Genomic DNA, 20,492 nt, shown 5'->3' on the forward strand with positions numbered 1-20,492 from the left:
GTAAAAACCAGCCTCCTTGCTTCGACGGGCCACGCTCAATGAAGTCATGGCGTCCCACTCGGGAGACTGGGAATTTCCTTGGTGAGAAAAAAGGTGAAAGGTGAAAAGTGTCACTAAGTCGTTGGTTCATTCAGCTAGTCGTTAGTTCGCGCCCGGGGCGAAACTGTCCCCCGCTCCTCCACCCCGCAGTGGATGCTTCCCTTTGTTTCTGTCGGTCTTGCACTTTTCGAGTCTCGCGCGCAGTGGTACGGAGGAAAAGGCTCTTCGTTCATTGTCTTCATTCATGCAGCGAATTCTAAATGTCCTAAAATGTCCCGGGAGGATTCTACCACCAATCACCCAGCGTAAGCAAAGATAACGCCATTGCTAAGGGTATATCAAATCTCATATGCATGTCTTGTCATTCTCCCCAGACCGTGGCAAAAGAAAAGAGAAAAAACAGAAAAGAAAAAATCGTGTAGGATCCAAAGCAAGATTCGGTGGAAGATCAAAAAACCACTTCTAGCCAAGCATACTCAATATGACGGGGTATCTCATCAGCCTCCGTGCCTCTGTATACAGCTATACATCCACCGGGCCTCCTGGGCGAACTGTCTCCGAGCACGTGGGCGTCTTCAAGTTCGTCGTCCCGGTCTTTATCATTTCCAATCGTTAAAGCCGTCATGTGCGGTGTTCGCTCGTCAGATATCTGACGCGACCAAATGCTGGAGTGGGGTCGAGGAGTGCGACGGAGCTGACAAGTCCCCGCGAGCTGAAAGAAATATAAGAGGGGGAAAAAGAAATAAACAATGCCGCTATATAATGTTTCTGTCACAACTCCTGGGCTCAGTCCAGATGGGCAAATCATGCGACAAGGTTTAGTTGTCCATCATCCATGGATGCTCCATGATTTCGGTGATGGTCAGGCGATTGTCGACATCCCGGTCCAGCATGCGTCGGATCAGGTCGATGCAGTCTTCCGAGAATGGTATAAAGGGGATTCGAAGCGGATGGTCCAAGATCTCGTCGATGTTATAAAACGGATTCTCCTTGTAGACGATCGTATAAAGAAGGATTCCAAGCGCCCAGATATCCTGCTCTTTGCCGCGATAGGATTTGCCCTGAAGGACTTCGGGTGCAGCGTAATCTAGAAACCAGTCAGTAAGCCAGTTGTACTCACGATAAGTAGGGCCAAAAAGAAAAGAGAGAAAAGAGAAAAGAAGGGAGGGGATAATAGACAATGGAACATACCAATGGTTCCAACAAAGACATCAAACGGTCCGTTCTTGATATACGCAGCGCTTCCAAAATCAATCAGTTTGATTCTGCCTTCACCGTCGAGAATCACGTTTTCATCCTTGATATCGCGGTGTACCACCAAGGCCTTCGTGTGGAGATGATGAATCGCTTCCACAACCTGGCGGAAGATGTTTCGGCATTCCGATTCGTCCATGTTTGCCTTCAACTCGATGTAGTCGAAAAGGTCCATGCCGGGAAGTCCGTGGGGCATCATCTCGATGTAATAATTGATGTCATCCTCGAAAAAGCCCTCCATCTCCACAATGTTGGGATGTTTGAAGCCGTCTCGTCGGAGATAATCCAGGACATGGATCTCCAGCGGGACCGTGCCCAAACGACGATCACGCGTCCAGGTGTCCACAAGGATTCGCTTCTTCGTAACGTATTTCAGGACGACCTTCTTCGAGGGGTTCTTCTTCAAGCGGGCGAGTTTGACTTCACCGTAGGCACCCTGGCCCATCTCTTCGAGGATCGCATAGTCGGAAATCGTCCGCTTCTTCGGAGGCTCCTTGGCGTCCGGTCTTACCTCCGGAACTGGCTGCACAGGCTTATCCGTGAGCGGCTCTGACGCAGCCTCGCTGAGTTGCTGCGTCAAGGTAGACGTTGGGATGTTGGTTTCCACCGAAGTCCGCTCCGTGCTTAGAGGTTGGGAACTGGAGGCCGCGGGAGATGCTTGATTTGACTCGAACGCCGACGACGTTTCTGTTTGCGGGGATGCTGCTTGTGGGGGAGAAGAGAAGTTGGGAGTGGCGCCGGAGGAGTGAATATGTCGCGAATACGTAATCCATAGCGCATACACTAGCTCGGTGACGGCGACGGTGTCGAGGTGCTCTGCGTCGGCGCCATTATGACCGTCGGAATTCTCTTCCCGCAGCTTGTCTTCCCGTGGTTTGGGGAAGATGGTGCCGCTTTTTACTACCCGCAGTTGGACGTCCACCGCGATGGTTGAGCCGTCCCGATGGTTGGCAGCCAATCCAGTAGGCTCCAGAAAGACTGAGGCCACATTCGCCCTCCCGTCCCGGAGAATAGAAAGCGTGCGTGCTCTTCGGAAGCTAGGCTCAGGGATCACAACGCCATCCACCAGGGGCACTTTCTCCTCCTCGGTCAGGACATCGAGAAGCTCGTCAAACCCGGGTATCAGTTCGTTGATGTGAAGACCCTCGGGTCGCTCCTGACCAAACAAGGCGGAGGAAAACACCGAATTTGAGCTGATGACCTTCAATGTTGACGATGCCAATACCATCATCCCGGCGACGTGCGGGAAACTCGATATTCGCAGACAGCCGCGGCCTTCATCCTTCGCCACGGTAGCCGGGAAACACGTGCCAGCCGCGGTTTGAGCAGCAAAGTGTTTCATGTCGGAAATTCTCTTCAGGCCCTCGTCGATCGGACCATTGAGACATTCTTTGGGAATACGAGGAAGAAGCTCCGTCACCGGCCTGCCAGGCTTGACCACGCCTTGGCCCCAGATTTTGTCCGTATCTCCATTCACGTCGGTGATCGTCCATGACTCGTCACAGCGAACATAAGCGACGTCCTCCTGGATCTCCTCAAGGACCCAGATGAGTCCGCCCCGTTTCTCCATCACCCAGACACTCGCAGATCCTTTAGCACCGTTGCGCTTGAGGATGGGGACGACATCGCCGCAGAGGAGAACGCCGCGAGATTTGGTGGCAACGTGGTTCAGATGCCGCGTGGTGCGTGTGCTGGAGCCGTAGCCATCGTCCGTTTGAGCTCGCCGGGCTCGAGAAGGCGGTTTACTGAGAAGTTGTGCCGTGACGCCGTTCCCCAATCCCATGGATCGTGTATTTACCGGCTTGTTACGGTGTCGGTCCTGCGACTGAAGCTTCGCCGCGACATCAGTGGACGGATCTCTCAGCTTGGACTCCAGCCATTCCCTCCGGTCCTTCTGTACAACTTCTAGGATACTTAGCTTGCGGAGTTCCGCTTGTGTGACACCAAATACGAGACAGGACAGGTCATTGGCTGCCAGAATAGTCCACGGTGCTTTGGACTCGGTTCTAAAGACGGCCTGTGAGACGGGGTTCCATTTGCTGCTGTGGGTGTGTAAGGCGGGAACCGGGAAGCCAAATCCGAAGATCGAGGGGCTGGTTGGTGAAAAAGAATCCGTGGCAGAGTAAGGTTGAGCTAGAGACCCCATCAGCTTGCTTTGATTGACACCAGCGCTGATATCAGTGTCTGTACGTTTTAAGCTTACGCGCCTGGACGAGGGAGTGGACCGCCTCCCTCTTCTCGGTTGCGATATTTGCTCATTCGGCAGCTCACTCAGGGAATCCGAGTGCTCCATCCACGGGCTCTGCTCCTGGGGAAAGTCGTTGGCTCCGATCGCAGACGCCTGCGAGTTCATGAAGGCCCGCTCAAAGAGATCTCCGCCTGCCACGTCGGCGGGACCTGTCATCGGGCCCCGCGCCAGGCTCCGGTAACTGAAGTGGTCCTCTTTCTCCGAGAAATTCGCCTTGGACAGGAGATCCTCCATGCTCTGAGCTTCCTTGTCGCTCCCGATGCGAGACTGGGCATGGGCATTGCCAGCATTGCCCGAGGCCCGTCCAAAGCGGTCGCGCATAAACTCCATTGACCTTTTCAAGATCGTCTGGCGGTTGTGAAGTAAGTCCTCGGACTGCTGGGCGAACGAGAACGAATGCAGGGACTCGCAGGGAAATCGGTGGAGATCCTCCAGTGTACCATTTCCTTGGGTTGGCGGGAAACGTGTAGAGTGGGTTCTGGATGTCGACCTCGAACGTGGCGCGGGCGAAGGGTTCCGGGGAGTGAGAGGTCCAAGGGAGGAGGTGGATAGGTTCGGCAACGTCAACACTCGCGAGGGGGGCTGGCGTATACGATCTAAGCCGGATGGGCCGATTCCATGTTCCTGTTCGATCAAGGAGGACCTGCAAAACAACGAAGATTCCGTCTCAGCATCTCCAGTCACGCAGTTTGAACCGTTTGGTTTATTCACACATACCTCGACAGCTGATCGTACCCCGACGAGAGCGTTTCCATCGAGCATCTCATCGAATCTTCGGTGTTTCCGGATAAATTCCCAATGTAGGATCCCGACCCGGGGGATTCTGAAAGAGGTCCCACGGGGGACGAAAGAGGACTTGGTTCGCCTGTTTTCCCAAGGATCTGTTAGCTTGCTTCTTCATTCAGTCTCGCTTTTCCCTCACTCAACATTGGCCGAGGCAGTATGGAGCGACTGGAGCTTGTCGGAGAAGCTCAAGCAACTGGGTAAGATCCGCAACATGTCACATAGTTTTGATCTCACAATCGATTTTAGATCGCATTATGCTGTGACGTCGTTCCGATGATTCCCTGGTCGACAATCGTTGTAAATCTCACCACCGGCAGGCGTCTTCTCCCGGTGATTCACTCCCCATGGCACAACTCCAAGAATAGCCATACAGCAACAGAAGGGAAAGAGATGAAAAAAAAGTGAGAATGAGGGGAAAGGAAAAGCGCAGGACTAACCATCGGGATGATATGAAGCAGACCCCATATTTCCCCCAACAGGCGACAATTCAGCGACCAATACCGATCGGACCGATCAAGAGTCGCAAGGTCCAAACGGCGCAACTTCAAATCCAAGAAGTGTAGGAAAGGGGAGATGGTGGTATTTATTTCTACATGAGACGGCAGAGCACGTTGCCCGCAAGGAAGAAGTCACTGGTAACCCCAGTAAGTGTAGTGCTTTGCCTCTGCCTTTTTCTTTTCTTTGCTTTTCCTTTGCTCGGTGTTCTGCTTGGTCGCGTATGGGATGCTGTTTGTAGGTGTTACTGCGATCAGAGGAAACGAAAGTTAAAGAAAAATCAAATCAAATCAAATCAAATCAATTCCGTTTCTTTTTCTTTTCTTTCTTTTTTTGGTCCGTTCAAGAAACGAAAGGTGAGACAGTCAGCCGCTTAAAGAAATGAGTCCGTTCGGGGTCAGCGGACAGCGGGCGGAGGGCAGGTGCCTGGTGAGGTCACAGGTACCATGCGGTGGGTAGGTAGCACGGGGGGAGGCTGCCTGAGAATCGGAAATTTCAAGACGAGTGGGATTGATTCAGACGGGGAAGAATGGGTGGTGTGGTCTGGTGGAAGAGATCGCAGGAGGATTGGTGGGGGGTGGTTGAAATCCGCACCGGTTTCCTTCGGCGGCGCAAAATGAAGGGACGAAGGAGAAAAAAGTCGAGTCAAAAAGTCGTGGTGAGGGGGGCAGTGACCGCGTTGTGGTGGAGAAGGAATGAATGAATGGATGGAGTTGAGTGGTGTTAGTGGCTTTTTTTTTCTGTGTTGATTTTCAGCTGTTCCCTGTTTCTATCCCCTGTTTCCTATACAAACAACGACACGGCGGAAAAAGCAAATGGTCATCCAAAATCCAAATGAAAGACTGGGATGGAGGAAGTTGGGAGAATTACGGAGTCGTGAATGATGAGAAACCAGAGAAGTAAGAGAGGCGAGCAGAGCAGGCGAGAATCAGTCTAAGCACGGGACGGTCGGGGAGAAAAAAAAAAAGATGGAGGAAGTGTAAATAACCGTGGTAAGAGTAATTAATCAGTTATCCCCATTATCAAATCGAAAACTGTCGAAAATAAATAGAAATAAATGACGACGAGAACAAACGCCAATAACTAGCTAGAATAACTTAATGAAACCATCCCCATAGGAAGACCCAGAAAAAAAATAGTTCGAATCGTGAAAAGTATTGGCATGAGAAACACAATGAGACAACAAGGGTGGTGATGTAATGAGCCCGCCGACGATACCACCACAACTCCTTCCTCTTGTCTTGCTCTCCCATGTTTCGCCTCATTCGCCGCAAACATGCAGGTATGCATGTATGCCATCCCTTCTCATGGTCCGATCCCTTTCCTTCTTGGTCTGTTCCATCCCGACCGCCTTAATCCATGGTTTTTCCCTTTCTTGGCAGCCCAGGAAAGTTGGCCTTCCGTGGGAGATCTTCAGTCATCGAGGTCGGCCATGGTGAAGTAACCATGGCCTGTCGCCCCAAGGTTGACGATCACCGCTGCAGATCAACCCCTCGCTCGCGAGCCTGGCCGCTGCCGTCGTGATGATCTAGTTGTCATATCGAGATGGACGGGAGCGACGGTCGAGTGTTACAAGTCCAGCGTGTCGGATAGGAAAGGGTTTGCTCTAAATGTTTACAGCTGCAGGTACACTGGATTACATGGTCTCCATATGAACACGGCATTCATAAGACGGGGCCAGATTGTACCCTGTAAGGAGGCGCGTTTAAAAAAAATAAATAAAAAAGCAAATCTGTCTGCCAAGTCTAGTCTCTATTCATAACGACGGAACTCTCCCGCCTTCTAGAGAACAAGATGCGAATACGAGCACGAGCGGGTATCTCGGGATGGAAGGGGCATACGAGGATGGCGACGAAAAAAAGAAAAAAGGAACAAGAAATGAAGCTTTCTATTCTCCACCTTTCGGCCCCCGAAGACTCCTCAGTGCCAATCCGTCTAGATCGGCATCGGTTCTTCTTTGCTCTTCGTCTCCGTTGCCGAAAAGATTGTTCGGTTTGCCTTTCGTATCGCCGTGCCGAGTTTGCTCGGGTGGCACGGATGCCGGACTCACAAAGCTGGAGAGGTGCCGATTACCGCCCAGCATCCAGGAAAACTCGGAATCCGCGAGCGATGGACGTGACGCGTGTCGCAATGGCATTGAAGAAGGAATGTGAGGGCGACTACGGCTCTTGAAGTCGTTCCCGACGGGTGAAGTGGGTGATTTGGTAGGTAACTCGGCAGCAACGGCGGGAGACTTGTTGTTGCTACTTCTTGTCTCGTCTTCTGGTTTTTCTCCCCCGGATTGCGACACGGCTGGTGAGTCCGCATCTGTAGGTGCATTGGGGGTTCGACCCCCCGAGGTCATAGGACTAGACAGATTCTCGAGACAGGTTTGGACCGATTGCACCTTGGTGAGAGCTTGTTTCACGGTGTCGGCAGTAGTCGTATCAACCCCTTCGGCCTTCATCATACGCGACCGTATATCATTCAACGCTTGGCTCAGGGTCTTCGCGAGCATTTGATTCCGCGCTTCCAGAGCGTCGATTTTGGTCTTCAGGCGGACGACGGCGTCCGAATCGTGGTTGTATGGCGCACCAGACGTGTGGACAGAAGCAGCATCATCGTATCTTGAACGAGGATAATGCTCTGCTTGGATCGTCTGCATATTCTTTTTGGCTTCGTTCACAGCTCCTCGAACAGCCTTGGCGACCCCCCATGACTCCGTGCGTCGTTGAATACCCTCTGAAACATCCTGGAACAATGCTTCCAGTCCCTTGGGACTATTGTTTACAGGTGATCTGGAAGGGGAATTTCCCTCACTTGCATCCCATAGGTCGCCGCGAAGGTGAGATCTCAAACCTGAGAAGGATCGGACATGGGATTGGCCGAGCCGCTTAGAAGAGTCTGGTGGCTTCCCCGAATATTTGGAGATGATAAAAGCGCCTCTATCAGGAGTGGGGTTCTGCTCCAGATAGACTGCATCGCGCACGAAGGTTTGGGGTTCATGTGGGTGAGGAGAGGGGTAGCGGAGTAGAATGGTCAACGCAGTCGAGGAATCGGCATCGAGTACTGGGGATTGTTAGCGACTGGTGAAAGATAACCATGTCCAGACTTCAGGAACTAACATTGCCAGCGAATGCGTAATAGCATCGCAACACATACGAAATCGATGAGTTCAGGCCGCAGCCCTTCAGCAAAGAGGACGTCCCAAACTACCAGTACGTCCTGGAAAGGAAACTCGCGACCGAACAATAAACGCATCCAGCGACTGTTTCCGAGGTTTGCTTCGTTAGAGTATATTCCAAAGCATTCTTTCGTGGACAGGAACTCACGTTAGGAATATCTGTGGCAAGATCTCCAGCGCTTGTAGGTGATCGGCCAACTCTAGATCCGTAGTCATCAGGAGCTCGTTGTGGAGATGCTGGCATTGGTTCACGATTGGCACGACATCCATCTGGCCATTCGCAGATCGGTGCCTGTTGTGCTCATAATATGATCGAGTGCTTTGCATGACCGAGCAGAACAGAGAAAATGAGTCATGTTCTACAAAGCCTGCATGCAGAAGTTGCAATAGAAAGTCATCGTCTCCCTCGGTCGAGCTTATTCCTTCGGAAGATTTCGTTTCAATGGCGTCTTTGTCGACCACCCACAAGATAGGCGCCAACAGCTCATGCATGCCTTGACGGTACCCGAGATCTGGGTTGAGCTTGGAATAGATGAAGAGGACATCGATCATTTTCTCTTTCGTGGAAGGCTCCCGAAAAAAGAAGTTCTCCTGCAAGCACCTATCGACATCCTGCAATATATCTGCCCGCATCTGTTCATCGTGTCGGAGCGTCTGCCAAGGGGACTTTGCGGACAGGCTGTCAGAAGCTAGTTCTAGCACATAATTGCCATGAAGAAAAAAAAAAAAAAAAAAAAAAAAGGGTCACACCTCTTCATCATCGGCCAAAGGGTCCACAGTTGACTCCAAATCATCGGGGTGATTGATGTATTTCAAGAAATGGGCCTTCAGGGCATCGTAGGCGCCCCGCGATTCGGATATCTTCTGCGGCCATTGTGTGCGGTCGAGATTGTCGAAGAGCAGGAATGCCTGCGCTCAGGTAAGCGGATAGCCAGGTGATGGTGGCTACAAAACGCATGCCTTCCAACAAATCGATCTAAGTCCCTCGTTGCATAGTTTGTCCCCTTGGTCGGATCTGAGTGCTGCTCGGAGGTCGGAGGGGGTGTGATTGTCGCGAAACAGGGAGTCCCATCGCTGCCTTGGAAAGCTGGTTAGCAGAAGGCCCAACAGGATTCAAACCATGCATGCTTACCTGGTATCTTCAATGCCCCTCATATCACCATGCGATATTTGGTTGCCTGATCTCGAAAAGTTGAGTGGTGGGGGAGTCGGGGAAAACAAAGGCCAAGTTCCTGTTCATGTTATTATGACGAGGCGGAGACCAACCGCGGCTACGGAGGAGACCCGCCACATGAGAGAGCCACATCGTTGATAACCCGATCGATTATCGACTATCGCCCGCCTCTATCTTCATCGGTCGAGTACCACCCCTCGTCGGACAAATATCCATCGTCTGTCTAGCTGCGAGCACCGCTGCTACGGCCCGTGCTCCTTTCACAGGGCGTGGAAGTATCCGGGCTGCCCGGCAGGCCCACTGCGACCCGGCCAACTCGCGAAATTCTTGAGATATTGCGAATTCCAGTCCTTGCGCTCCCAAATGTCCGCCGACTTGTTTGCGGAATTTGGAGCTGGGGCCTCTGCCGGCCAAAATCCCGGGAATCAGGCATCTCGGCCTCAGACGAACTCTCTAATTCCCGACCTAGAGTCTTTCTCAGATGCTGCATTCCCTAATGCTTCTCAACATGTGAACGGGCCCATGCCGCATGTCGCTCAAGCGCGAACATTGCCCAAGCAGCAGAGTTCTTTTTACCAGTCAAATTTTCCTCAGTTACCACAGTATGAGAGTAATAGTGATGTACTATTCGATGCCACTCAGGAGACAGCTTCCAATGACGATAGTGAAGACTGGGGTGAATTCGAGTCTGCCGATAAATCCTCTCCGTCACTTCCTCCAAACGAGCCTGTCCCAAGGCCAGCGGCTGGAGTGAAGCCAACAAATCACTCTTCTGAACGGGCGAAAACTCATACGACTGCCCAGCCGAAGCAGTTGGACTTATTGGACTCTCTCACGCTCGACGACAATCCACCGGCAAGTCGCAATCAGCCCACGGCGGCCACTGGCCTAAATAAGGCTAAAGCTCAGACTAAAAAAGTTGTATCGACAAAACCTCCTACTCCTGCAGAGGAAGAGCCTTTTGAAGAATGGGGTGACTTTATTGACGGGCCATCCACGGAAAGCCCTACGAAGACAGCTCCACGGGTTGACACCACAAGGCCAGTGGGCAACTCAAACTTCTCCGTGAACACGCGGAGAGTCAGCTCTCACTCTTCCGGCGTGTCAAACCAACCTGTAAATCCGAGCGCAGTTCGCCCAACGAACATTCCTCCACCGTCTGTCCTATTGGAGTTGTTTCCCCGGCTTTTTGAGCAATTACGACAGGACGCTACCCATGCAAGGCGGAACCTGCAGCAAAAGGAGAGCGTTGAAGATGCGGCATCGTCGATTCTTTGCGTCCTGAAGGCAGTGGCACGAGTGGTTTCGGGGCGGACCTTACGATGGAAACGGGATTCCATTCTGAGTCAGAGCATGAAGATTGGCCCAGCACGCTCTGGGAAATCAGGAGGGATGAAACTTAACACGGTTAACAAGAACGAAGACATCAAGGAGAAACAGGAGGCCGTCGATGTGATTGTCTTGTGGCGAGACCGGGCGGCGCTTTTCAATTCTGTGATCCAGGCTTCCGGGAGACGCCCCATTCAGGCTGTCCCGGAGAACATTCGGGTCACGACCGCCACGGCAGAGCAGGGAGCTATCAAGGCCTCTCATGCTTGCGCTCTCTGCGGGCTGAAAAGAGACGAGCGACTCCCCAAGGTTGACGAGGCAGTGGAAGATAGTTTCGGGGAGTGGTGGACCGACCATTGGGGCCATACAGACTGCAGGCAGTTCTGGGAGACCCATAAGGACATGTTGTTTCAAAGATGAATCTAGCTGTACATACAGATCTGGCAGAATCGGACCAATCACATATCTCATAGTACCGTATGCGTAGCAGGGGTACCAAGTTAGGCGCCTACATTAGATAGTACTGTACGTACGGAGGACATATGTACTTGATTTTCTAGGAGGGTCGATGGCCTACTCTTTCCGTTTTAGTGCTTATCCCTCGCCATTTTTTGCTTACTGAGTAGATTTGAGCATGACCTGAGCACGCCCTGAGCACGCCCTGAGCAGCCTGAGATGATTATTGAGCTGTCAGGGTAAGTTGGGTGAATTTCTTGAGAGACTGCTCAGGTCACCATGGATTTAATGATGAAGCGCAGATAAGGAATTGGGTCTGGACCTTCGGGATTATTATGAAAGAGTCTAGGAGTCATTGTCAAAGTTGGGCTGGGGGAGGAAGTGGCCGAATATGGATAGGTATCCATATGCACAAGTGCCAGTCTCCCCAGTCAACGGCACAGTGGCAAGCGGCTAACCAAGGAAAAGATCAATAGATAAGATTTAGTGGAGCTCCGCAGTATTCCGAGGCAGTATTCCGAGTTAATCGTTGATCTCATGTCAACCTGGGGGTGCTTGACAGACCGCATCCGGCTCCCTCGGGACGTAACCTGCGATAGCACTCTTCCGCGAACGAATCCTAATCCCCGGGAGAAAAAAGAAGTAAACATTGCAAAAGCAAGGGGAGGAATCCTTTTCCTGATCGTAGCTCGGTAAACCTATCGACCTCTTCGCGGAGAGGTCAAGAGTCATTTTATTGACAAGACTGGCCTGTCTCGTTCTCTGTTACCTAGTCTCATAACCCTAACAAATTTCCTACTTGTCATTGTATTCGGCATGGGGGTCCCAAACCAGCATTTTACCCAATTTACCAGACTGGAGGAATTGGCAGCCACAGTAACATCGTCGGTCGCTACGATCAAGGGCTATCTTCAGTCTCATGATCAGGCCGAGCCGTCATTCGAGCCGGACGCACCATTATCTCTACCAGAGGAGCTCAGCGCCGCTCAAGACTCCGCTCTGAACGCCGTGACGGAGCTCTATGATCTACTGGTACACCCGCTCCATGCTATGGTGCTGGGCTCGGTATGTGAATGGCGAACACACTTGCTGTCGGGACTGCAATCCCGCACGACGACGAAAGCTGACTCGCAGCAGCCCGCAAATTACATGAGCCTGAATGTGATCCGCCGGTTCCAGATCGCCAGCACATTTGCGCCTAACGAGAACTCCAGTTTCGCGGAAATCGCTGCCCGGACCGGACTTCGTGAAAGCACAGTCAAACACATACTGCGGCATGCGATGACCCTTCGTGTTTTTTGTGAACCCAGCAAGGGGGTTGTTGCCCACACTGCGCGATCTATTTTGTTCCGATTACCTGCTGAGGCCGATTTCGTGGGCGTCTGTGTCGAAGAAATCGATCCGGCTGTGTTAAGGGTTTGTTGAACATTTGTCCAGGAAGCTGAGAGCAAACAGCTGACTCAAGTGTATATTAACATGCTATAGGCGGCAGAAGCGTTTGAAAAGTGGCCCCGCACAGAAGAGCCAAACGAGACGGTACGCTACTCCCTTCTAGATTGTTCTCAGGAAACCAATCTGGCTATTATTCGCGTGAGAGCCATGGGGAAGGCTAAAAAGAAAATACAGGGCTTCGCATTGGCCCATAACGTCAATCGCGCCCTCTATGAGGTCCTTCAGGATGACCCTGTGCGCGCCAATCGCTTCGCAAATAATATGAATATTTTCAGCCGTGGGCCAGAATTCAGCGCTTCTCACGTCGTCAGTGGGTATAACTGGGCAGCGCTCGGTAACGGTACAGTAGTAGATATCGGCGGATCGCGCGGCCACATCGCCGTGGCGCTCGCGTCGCAATATCCGGAGCTACAAGTGATCGTGCAAGATCAAGACAGCACTATCACTGACGCAGAGAAAGACATCCCGTCCTCTGTGGCTGGCCGTGTGCGCTTTATGGCGCATGACTTTTTTAAGGAGCAGCCTGTCCAGGCGGATGTTTACATCTTACGATGGATTTTGCATAACTGGTCGGATAAGTACTGTCTAAACATATTAAGGGCGCTAGCACCGGCATTGAAGCCGGGGGCCCGGGTTCTTATTAATGAGATTTGCTTGCCAGAGCCTGGGGAGGTGCCGTTGTGGAAGGAAAGGGTTCTAAGGTGAGTTTGGTCTTGGAAATTCTGCTCTTTCCAGAGCTCTCGATGTCAGAAATAGAGCCTAACTGGGTGAAAGAACTATGAACCTTACCATGATGAGTCTTTTTAATGCTCATGAGCGGGATGAAGATGAATGGCGCGATCTGTTGCGTCGTGCGGATGCTAGATTCGAGTTTATAGGCGTCCAGCAGCCATCGGGCTCACATTTAGCGCTCATCGAGGCAAAGTGGATGGGTAGGGAGATAAATTAGTTACTCTCAAACTTAGCTATTATGTATTTGAACTAATTCAGCTGCTTGTCATTTCGACACGGCAGCCGACTCTCTATTCTAACCGCACCATAGATCCCTGTCACATCTAGAGTTGGCATCGGTGCGGATTCGTAGACTTCGGCAGGACCCATGGGTACTGTGGCGAGGATCACAGGATCTCAGAGGAGGAGGAACGTTAGTCTATAGTTACTGCGTCTGGGATATGGAAGGTGCAGATTAAGGAGGTCCTATCTACCTCCTCTTGTAACTAACACTTCCGTTCAATAAAACGTCGGAATTCGGACCTCATAGTTTCTCGTGTAAGCCAGCTGGGCTGTTTCAAAGCCGAATAGAGAGCCAGAGAGTCAATCTAACACGTGTTGACGTCACCCAGTCTGTTTCCAGTCATACTCTCGCCACTGGAAGGTTTCATCGATGTCTTCATTGTGTTTAGACGACTTTTACAAGACCCAGACAGCTTGTCGCACTCATGATAATATCGTTACATTCATCGGAGAAGTCGGGAAGGTTCAGGGCCTCGCGAGCGTCATCACCAGCCAGACACCCAAATAATGTTGCGAATCTCGAATAAATAACGGGGCGAGTTGGCTAGCGTAGCAGGGACAAGTGCCCAGAAGTCCCCAAGACAAATATTAATTCCAACTAGCCTGAAGCTATGGAGGTCCTGGCACAGCAGATTCGGGATATCTACTCCCAGACCGACGACCAAGGCCGCAAGAAGATTCAGAATGAGCTAGAAGTCCTTCAGTCGTCCCTCCGCACGGAGATGGACACGATGTGGAAACTAGCCACGGGGGTGAGTGCTGATCTCGACGAGCGGATTTGCACACGGAATTGCTTCTAATGGAGGGACTAGCCTGTCATGCTGTGTGTTGCCAAGCTCGGCGTCGATTTGGGCATTTTCGAGGCCCTTCAACAATCTTCTTCGGGATCTTTGAATGTGTCGGAATTCTCGAGATTGACTCATGCATCCGCAGAGCTCTTGGGTGAGTTGACAGGTACCTGCAACTCAAGCCTCATCTGACACACGGCTTGTCTAGTTCGTGTCCTACGCGCGCAGGCAGCATTTGGCCTGATTACCCAGACCAACATCAACGAGTTCACTGCTAATAAGTGCACCACTGCGCTGGCTGACCCCAATATTGCCGGAATGGTATCGTACCAGTGAGCATACCAATCCTCTAGTCCCATCGGTATGGAAGAATGGCCGAAGACAGCATCTAACTACGGATACTTGAGATCGGAGCATTTCGGGCCCGTTTTCCAAGCCCTTCCCACTTTTCTCCGAGAGAGAGATAACCAGCCCGTTACCTCTAACAAGGATACGGCTTTCCAGAAAGCATTCCATACCGACTTGACTGCGTTTGAGTGGATGTGTCAGAATCCCGAGCAATTGAAGAACCTCGGGAAGCTGATGGCGATCCACCGCGACAGACACTGGATTGAGACCTTCCCTGTCGAGCGGGAAGTGGCCGATGTATCAATCTCGCCCCATCAGGCTATTTTAGTTGACGTTGGAGGCGGCTACGGCCAGCAGGCGATCGCGTTCCGCCAGCGATTTCCCCAGCTGCCTGGCCGTGTCGTTGTGCAGGATATCCCGGAGACTTTGAAGCACGCGGCAGCCGTTGACGGAATTGAGTTCATGGCTCATGACTTCTTCAAACATCAGCCCATCCGCGCGGCCAAATTCTACTACCTGCGCCATGTGCTGCACGACTGGCCCGATGAGCAGGCCATCGCAATTCTGCGAGCATTGATTCCGGCCTTGGGCCCGCATTCGCGCATCATTGTAGACGAGATGGTACTGCCAGATACCAATGTGTCTGAGATGGGCGCTTTTCTTGATATGGCGATGTTAGCTTCTCTTGGTGGGTCGGAGCGCACGCGCCAGGAATGGGTGGATCTGCTGGATGTAGCGGGTCTAAAGGTCTTGGAGATCGTCGAATACGATCCAAAACAGCTCTGCGCTATCGTCGCCGTGCCAAAGTAAACTTTAGAATTACAGTAATTGAATGGTTTATCAAATGAGTCAAGGCATCCTCATGACTATACCATATGCTACTGTGGGCCCCGTGTATGACGTTATGATATCGTTCTTTCCACGCGTCCAGGCCGTTGACAAAACATCGGGGATCTCACTACTGAGTCCAATGTAACGCTAGAGCTAATCATTTAGGGAGCATCCGCGTTAGTCTGTTACTGCATCTAAGGTTGACCAGTATCGGCTAGTTTCAGTGGTCATTTGCCTCTTATCATTATGTCACTCGAAGCAGCACATGTTACATGATCTTTTGAAGCTTCAATTTCATCGGGAACGACCCAGAGTAGGTGAATTATTAGAAGTTCGCAGGGACCTGGCACTTGGACGGCAGATGTTCAATTCGTTTCTATCTGGATAGGCCGTCGCGCTTTTCACATTGCCGAGAATGTCACTGTTTATATTATCCCTATGGCTTCTGCTATTGCGTTCCCATTATGCCCAAGGCATGCGCAATGTTACTTTTTCGGCCGATGAGATTGATCGTGGGGTTGCGTTAAAGAGTCTTGCGTCTCAGGCGTCCCAGAATTTGAAGAACGAGGCCCATACCGCTTCTTGTGGAAAGGAAAATATTCAGCAGCGGCAAGAATGGTAAGGGCTCTCTGTTTAAAACCCTGTTATGGCACCACCAAGGAATACAAGACAAAGACTGACCCGTATTCCCTTACGGCCTTGTTTTTGGGAAGGCGTCTCGAGACCTCTCTCGGGACAAGAGAATCGAGTTCGCGGATGCCATTCAATGCCTTCAATCTTTGCCAACGAGTATCTCGGCTGACGCACGGAAGGTCTTCCCCGCTGTGGAAACTCGGTATAACAAGTATATGGTAGTACATATCCAGATGTTGGACCATATACATTTTTCTATAAGCTGCCAACCACCAGGGACTTCAATAGACCTAACCGTGTAGAACAGGCCAGCTTAAATTATAGATATAATATAGAATATATTATTAATAGTATTTAGATCAGTATTATACTTTATATTTGCTGCTTATATAAATATATAAGATTATTACAGTGCACTGGTGCAGACCTAGAGGCACCATAAGCACTGCTAAGCCTACTAGAACCAGATGGAATAGCCTAGCCAGAAAAACCTGTCTCTAATCTTAAATCCTCTAACTACTTAAAAATCTATTCTAAGGATCTGAAATGTATGGTGTATTCTGCTTAAGATGTTGTCGCTGGGGTTCAGGGGAGCCCCGCGAGAACACGTTTTCATTGTGTGTTCGCTAGGCTATGACTAAGCACTCGTTCTGACTAAGCATCCGTGGAAGGATCCCATAGTTATTGGTCCTTACACAGAGATCTCCTAATTAAATTAAATAGCCCCTAGTGAGATTGTGAAGGTATAAAATAGGGTCCTTTAGTATATTTAGACTTCTTCTTACTATTATCTTGACCATTAGAAATTGAATATTTTATTTAAGATGAATACGACGTCTTACCTTGTAATTCCTACACAATTCCTTCGGATCGATCACGCGTGCTTAGTGGGTCCCTAGTAATTTACACCATCTTTCTTCTGTTGATGCCGCCTGACTAAGGCCAGGTACCGGTACCGCCTATGGGAGATGCGCCCGGCGATGACATAGCGGTAATATTGACGGGCGCAAGTAACCACGGGATGCGGGGGTTTCACCTCACCGGGTCGGGAGCTGCCCGATTCATTGTTCTGTCACTCTGTCAACGCGATCTCTATCTCCCCGTCTATCTCCCGGTTTAATTTCCTCTCTCCTTCCTCCTCACCTTGGCCTTATCTCTGCCTTCTTTCCTCCGAGTTCCCCTGCTCGACTGTCTAGATATTTCTCCCTCTTGCTCTCATTCCTCATCCCCTGGCAGCTGCACGTCCCGCTTATCCCCGGTTGTCGGACTTCTGCCCCCTAGCCTACCCCCCGTACAACTATTCTATTTACTTCACCCCAAATACTAGGCCTGATCATCCTCTGCTGCCGTCTCAGCACCACCATAAATATCAGAATCCCCACCAGTGAACCCCCTGGTGTTGACCTCCCAGCTCGACCCCCCGGTGGAACCACCAGCGCTTGGACTTGCAGCCAAACCGGGCTCCCCTTTCGAGGAAAACCAATCTCAGGCGAGAAGGAACTTCCAGAAGAAGAAAACCACTGTTCTTGTTCTTTTCCTCTCTGCCACATTCATCTATCATCTGCTCCTGCCTTAGACTTGGCGAGCTCACATTCCAGGACGTACCTTCGACGGGCGGCAGTGGGAAGAAAGCTGACGATAGATCACAATGGGTCTGGCATACAACGTGTATCTCACCTCCAACAAAATCTTTGGGTGCAAGCAATGCAAAACGCATCTTGCTGATTACGATGATATCATCAGTCGGGTGAGTACCTCTCTGCCTTTGGCTTGCTTATGGATGGATGCGGATTGGCTAACCACGACCCCTCGGTTTCTCGCAGAACTTCCGTGGCCAGCATGGCAAAGCGTACCTTTTCAATAACGTGGTCAACATAACGCAGTCCGAGGCTGTCGAGCGTAGCATGACGACCGGGCGGCATATCGTGCGGGACATCGCCTGTCGGCAATGCAGAGAAACGGTAGGGTGGAAATACGACAAGGCGTACGAGACCAGCGAGAAATACAAGGAGGGCAAGTTCATCCTGGAAGAGGAACTACTCTGCGTGGTGTGCTAGACGGCTTTCTTCGCTTTTGCAGAAAGGCCTTGTTTTCTGTGAGGCTTCCAAGTAAGGTGTCATGGCGAACCCTTGCAAAGACTGATTCATACAGTGAGCGTTTTCATGGAGTAAGGCATCAGGCGTTATGTGGAGTCCACTTTCTACGTGGTTGGTTTTGGAATTTTTGCATTTTTACATATTTACACGCGAGCATCCATCTGATTTCTTTACCGGCCTGGATTTCCATGCGTCTCTGACGCCATGGATTATCTCGCCGGCATTAGTTACTGGAAGCTCGCTAGTCATCGTGTTGGCCTTGGGTTAGAATGATAGTCGTTATCGCAATCTAGCATTTCCCTCTCGAATACAGACATTGCAGATCCTTGTACTAGCTTGGCTATTGGATAGATGACTAGAAAGTGCCTGTAGAGCAGTGAACGAGTCTAGAACCGTAGCCCCTCCGATCCCTGACATGGCATCGAGATGGTTATCTGCAATGAGCGGCCCCACCGCCATCAAGGGAACCCGGCCTTGCATATTCCGTCGCCGACCCCTCCACACGGCTCCAGCTAGCGTTTATCAGGGCCGAACATTTCTTCAGCGCAATCTACTAACTCAATCACCATCTCTACCCATTGGCACGCAGAGAATCCTCCCCTTGACATCAATATGACCGCAGACACGATGCGCGCCGTGGTCTTCCGCGGGCCTTACAAGGTAGCCGTCGAAGAACGGCCAATCCCCAAGATCCAAGAAGCGGGGGATATTATCGTGAAGGTGACGTATACAGCGCTGTGTGGGAGGTAAGCGGCATGTGTATTTCCAACATCTCGGGGCCATTTTGCATGGTTATTGGGCCTTGGGCTCGCTCCGTATAGAGTTGTTGCCATTGAGGCTAGGTCGCTGACAAGTTCAATGCCAGTGACCTTCATACGTTCCGTGGGGTCGAGCCCACGAATGAGGGCGTGATCATGGGCCATGAGGTGACCGGTGAGGTTGTCGAGGCTGGCGATGGTGTCAAATCCGTACAGAAGGGCGATACGGTTGTCAGTGCTTTTACGACATCTTGGTAGGTGCACGTGCTTTTTGTTTTGGGGAAAGACAGTCATATTGCTTCTTCAATGGCCGATATCGCTGGAACTAACTCTTGTACAGTGGACAGTGCTTCTACTGCAAGCAAGGTTTCTCGTCGAGATGCGACAAGAACACACTCCTTGGATGTGACCATCTGGATGGCGCACAGGCTCAATACGTAAGGCATCCCGGACTCATCATATGTTCCTATTCCACACGCAATTTCTCACTCCGAATGAAACATCGTTGCCGAGCAGATCCGCATCCCCCATGCAGACGGAACCGTCATGAAGGCCCCCGAGGGTGTCGACGAGAAATACCTTGTGCTCATGGCCGACATTTTCCCAACCGGATGGTTTGCTGCCAACAACGCCTTCAAAGGATGTACTCCGGAGCAAATCTCCGAGCAGACGGTCGTGCTCATCGGCTGCGGACCTGTCGGACTCTGCGCACTGATCAACGCGCTGGAGTACAAGCCCAAGCATCTTCTCGCGGTCGACTCGGTCCCGTCGAGACTTGAGCTCGCTCGATCCTTGGGCGCTGAGCCGTGGAATTTCAAAGAAGACCGTGCCGGTTTGGATAAGCGGGTCAAAGAGCTGACAGACGGCCGAGGCGCCGATGCCGTCATTGAGGTTGTCGGACTTAGTCCTGCCTTGCGAACCGGATTTGATCTGCTGCGACCATGGGGTACGATCAGCAGTGTGGGAGTGCATAATGCAGAGGTTAGTGCTCTACTCTTTTCCCTCCCCCCATTGGCTGCCCTCTTTCCAGGTGCTTCGCCACCAACATTACCATATTCCGGATATTGACCGAATTGATTACAGATCCCTTGGGATGGCAACGAGGCCTATGGCAAGAACCTGCGAGTCCAGATGGGTCGCTGTCCGGTGAGATCGGTTTCGCCACAGGCATTGGAGGTTCTGAAGAAGAATCAGCATTTGCTCGGGTATGTTTTAGATCCTTTGACGGAACGTTTGTGTCCTCGGTAGCTAAACGCAGTAGGTTTATGGCCGAGAAAATCATGCCTCTGTCGCAGGCCGTCGAGGCATACGACCTTTTCAACGCCATGAAGGTGCAGAAGGTGATCTTTGAGGCGGATAAATGAGTGCGACGTCGCAACGGTTGATATGCAGTGTAGAGTATGAAGGGATGTGTATGCATGGACGGCGTTTGGTGAATGGGGGGAGGATAGAAAGGAGCAATACGGAGAGCAGATAGAGATAGATTTTGAGAGAGAGAGAGAGAGAGAGCCCTGGAGAGAGAGAGATGTAAATAGATGGATACCAGAATCCCTCCGATACGGCGCCAATACGGACGTTTCGTGCCGCCCAGCAGCGCAGCCAACCACATCCGCCCGTCGATTCTCCTC

General features: G+C 51.3%; 9 protein-coding genes across 9 annotated transcripts; 6 read left to right on the plus strand and 3 right to left on the minus strand.

The window, feature by feature from the left end:
• Positions 1-857: 857 nt before the first annotated feature.
• On the minus strand, positions 858-4,470 carry P170DRAFT_478624 (serine/threonine-protein kinase; the record flags this gene model as incomplete). Its single annotated transcript, XM_024853578.1, has 4 exons — positions 858-1,126; positions 1,231-4,184; positions 4,259-4,406; positions 4,464-4,470. 4 exons carry the CDS (start codon positions 4,468-4,470, stop codon positions 858-860), a joined length of 3,378 nt encoding a protein of 1,125 aa, XP_024700980.1.
• A 2,240-nt stretch (positions 4,471-6,710) lies between these two features.
• On the minus strand, positions 6,711-9,140 carry P170DRAFT_449325 (GTPase-activating protein GYP6; the record flags this gene model as incomplete). Its single annotated transcript, XM_024851038.1, has 6 exons — positions 6,711-7,870; positions 7,927-8,069; positions 8,134-8,651; positions 8,736-8,894; positions 8,946-9,063; positions 9,118-9,140. The coding sequence occupies 6 exons, from the start codon at positions 9,138-9,140 to the stop codon at positions 6,711-6,713; spliced, it is 2,121 nt and encodes a 706-aa protein (XP_024700981.1).
• A 187-nt stretch (positions 9,141-9,327) lies between these two features.
• P170DRAFT_457972 (uncharacterized protein) lies at positions 9,328-10,941 on the plus strand. The gene has a single exon (XM_024851756.1). The coding sequence runs from the start codon at positions 9,523-9,525 to the stop codon at positions 10,906-10,908; it is 1,386 nt and encodes a 461-aa protein (XP_024700982.1). The 5' UTR covers positions 9,328-9,522; the 3' UTR covers positions 10,909-10,941.
• Positions 10,942-11,760: 819 nt separating this feature from the next.
• Positions 11,761-13,455, plus strand: P170DRAFT_512330 (S-adenosyl-L-methionine-dependent methyltransferase; the record flags this gene model as incomplete). The annotated part of the gene is made up of 6 exons (XM_024854979.1): positions 11,761-12,009; positions 12,082-12,360; positions 12,430-12,480; positions 12,571-13,097; positions 13,171-13,328; positions 13,439-13,455. The coding sequence occupies 6 exons, from the start codon at positions 11,761-11,763 to the stop codon at positions 13,453-13,455; spliced, it is 1,281 nt and encodes a 426-aa protein (XP_024700983.1).
• Positions 13,456-13,639: 184 nt separating this feature from the next.
• On the plus strand, positions 13,640-15,356 carry P170DRAFT_389748 (S-adenosyl-L-methionine-dependent methyltransferase; the record flags this gene model as incomplete). Its single annotated transcript, XM_024845875.1, has 4 exons — positions 13,640-14,162; positions 14,223-14,352; positions 14,407-14,530; positions 14,606-15,356. Exons 1-4 carry the CDS (start codon positions 14,022-14,024, stop codon positions 15,354-15,356), a joined length of 1,146 nt encoding a protein of 381 aa, XP_024700984.1. The 5' UTR covers positions 13,640-14,021.
• A 219-nt stretch (positions 15,357-15,575) lies between these two features.
• P170DRAFT_439415 (uncharacterized protein) lies at positions 15,576-16,273 on the plus strand. The gene is made up of 2 exons (XM_024849828.1): positions 15,576-15,995; positions 16,190-16,273. Exons 1-2 carry the CDS (start codon positions 15,793-15,795, stop codon positions 16,230-16,232), a joined length of 246 nt encoding a protein of 81 aa, XP_024700985.1. The 5' UTR covers positions 15,576-15,792; the 3' UTR covers positions 16,233-16,273.
• A 974-nt stretch (positions 16,274-17,247) lies between these two features.
• P170DRAFT_249959 (uncharacterized protein) lies at positions 17,248-17,766 on the minus strand. Its single transcript, XM_024843018.1, has one exon. The coding sequence runs from the start codon at positions 17,558-17,560 to the stop codon at positions 17,288-17,290; it is 273 nt and encodes a 90-aa protein (XP_024700986.1). The 5' UTR covers positions 17,561-17,766; the 3' UTR covers positions 17,248-17,287.
• Positions 17,659-18,067, plus strand: P170DRAFT_365281 (putative Yippee zinc-binding protein Moh1; the record flags this gene model as incomplete). The annotated part of the gene is made up of 2 exons (XM_024844695.1): positions 17,659-17,757; positions 17,834-18,067. The coding sequence occupies 2 exons, from the start codon at positions 17,659-17,661 to the stop codon at positions 18,065-18,067; spliced, it is 333 nt and encodes a 110-aa protein (XP_024700987.1).
• Positions 18,068-18,640: 573 nt separating this feature from the next.
• Positions 18,641-20,463, plus strand: P170DRAFT_389754 (alcohol dehydrogenase family protein). Its single transcript, XM_024845876.1, has 6 exons — positions 18,641-18,852; positions 18,972-19,118; positions 19,205-19,301; positions 19,381-19,845; positions 19,948-20,069; positions 20,126-20,463. The coding sequence occupies exons 1-6, from the start codon at positions 18,719-18,721 to the stop codon at positions 20,226-20,228; spliced, it is 1,068 nt and encodes a 355-aa protein (XP_024700988.1). The 5' UTR covers positions 18,641-18,718; the 3' UTR covers positions 20,229-20,463.
• The last annotated feature ends 29 nt before the right edge of the window (positions 20,464-20,492 follow it).

This window comes from Aspergillus steynii (assembly GCF_002849105.1).
Source record: "Aspergillus steynii IBT 23096 chromosome Unknown P170scaffold_7, whole genome shotgun sequence".
Classification (NCBI taxonomy): Eukaryota; Fungi; Ascomycota; class Eurotiomycetes; order Eurotiales; family Aspergillaceae; genus Aspergillus; species Aspergillus steynii.